This window comes from Rhagoletis pomonella, unplaced genomic scaffold (genome assembly GCF_013731165.1).
Source record: "Rhagoletis pomonella isolate Grant_MI unplaced genomic scaffold, Rhpom_1.0 Rhpom_scaffold_01909, whole genome shotgun sequence".
Classification (NCBI taxonomy): Eukaryota; Metazoa; Arthropoda; class Insecta; order Diptera; family Tephritidae; genus Rhagoletis; species Rhagoletis pomonella.
The window spans coordinates 3,588-4,753 of NW_023460463.1; the positions used below are offsets into that span (position 1 = coordinate 3,588).

Sequence of the window (1,166 nt, forward strand, 5' to 3'; positions counted from 1 at the left end):
AAAAAGCAGCCACAGTATTCGCAGCCCTCGACCGTACAGTGATTGGTCAACTGTCGGAGGTTATAACTGCAATGCCGCAATCGGACCGATTCGAATACGTCAAATTGAAGATAATTGAACACTTCGATGACATTGAGCAGCGCCGCTTAAACCGGCTACTTTCCGAGCTTCCCCTTGGTGACAATAAGCCGTCGGAGTTATACTTCGAAATGAAGCGCGTGGCCGGAAGCACCATAGGCGAATCCGCATGGAAAAGCCTCTGGACCAAACGCCTTCCGGCATTTGCTCAACCAGTAGTTGCTGCCTCTTCAGGTACAGCGTCCGAATTCAGGAAAATTGCTGACTCCATCATAGACGCAGTTACGCCGCAGCATGTTCACCGTGTTGAATCAGGAGGTTCGAGTGTGATTAACCAGCTTCGCACATCTATAGAAGACTTGGGTAAGCGTTTGGATAGATTCTCCGTACGCTCACGCTCCCGCAATCGCCAGCAATCTACTAACAATTTCCGACCGGAAAGCTCAAGTCGACCCGACGTTCAAGGGAGTAAGCCGGGTTCATCCGCTTCATCCGCTAACTACCAATGCTGGTACCACCAAAAGTACGGAACAAATGCTCGCAAGTGTCGTAGTCCGTGTCGCTATAGGCACCGTGCAGCCAAAGCAGTAACTACAGAAAACCGAGAAGAATGACTAGTTCCCCGCAACACAGTAAGTCAGTGCAAATCTTTCACGCACCGTAAAATTTTCCGCTTGCAAGTAAAGGATCGTATTTCGAAAACAACGTTTCTAATCGACACCGGTGCCGATACGTCAATCCTTCCACTAACAACGCCCTCATATGATATCCGTCCTAGCGCCACGAAACTGTATGCTGCTAACGGAGCTGCGATAAAAGTTCTGGGGGAAAAGCGAATGAAGGTCGACCTTGGTCTTCGGCGGGAGTTCATGAGGTCATTTATAATCGCGGATGTCACGCAACCCATAATCGGGGCGGATTTCATTAAATTCTATGACCTTCTTATAGATATGCGTCGAAACAAGCTTACAGACAACACGACATCTTTGACAACAACACTATTGTCAACGAAAAAACACGACGCACCAGAACTAAAAACTTTTATAGTAGACGGCCTTTTTACCGAAATTTTATCCGAATTTCCAGAC

General features: G+C 47.7%; 1 protein-coding gene across 1 annotated transcript; it reads left to right on the forward strand.

The window, feature by feature from the left end:
- The first annotated feature begins 71 nt into the window (after nt 1-71).
- Nucleotides 72-692, forward strand: LOC118752857. Its single transcript, XM_036487713.1, has one exon. It carries the CDS (start codon nt 72-74, stop codon nt 690-692), a length of 621 nt encoding a protein of 206 aa, XP_036343606.1.
- Nucleotides 693-1,166: the final 474 nt, after the last annotated feature.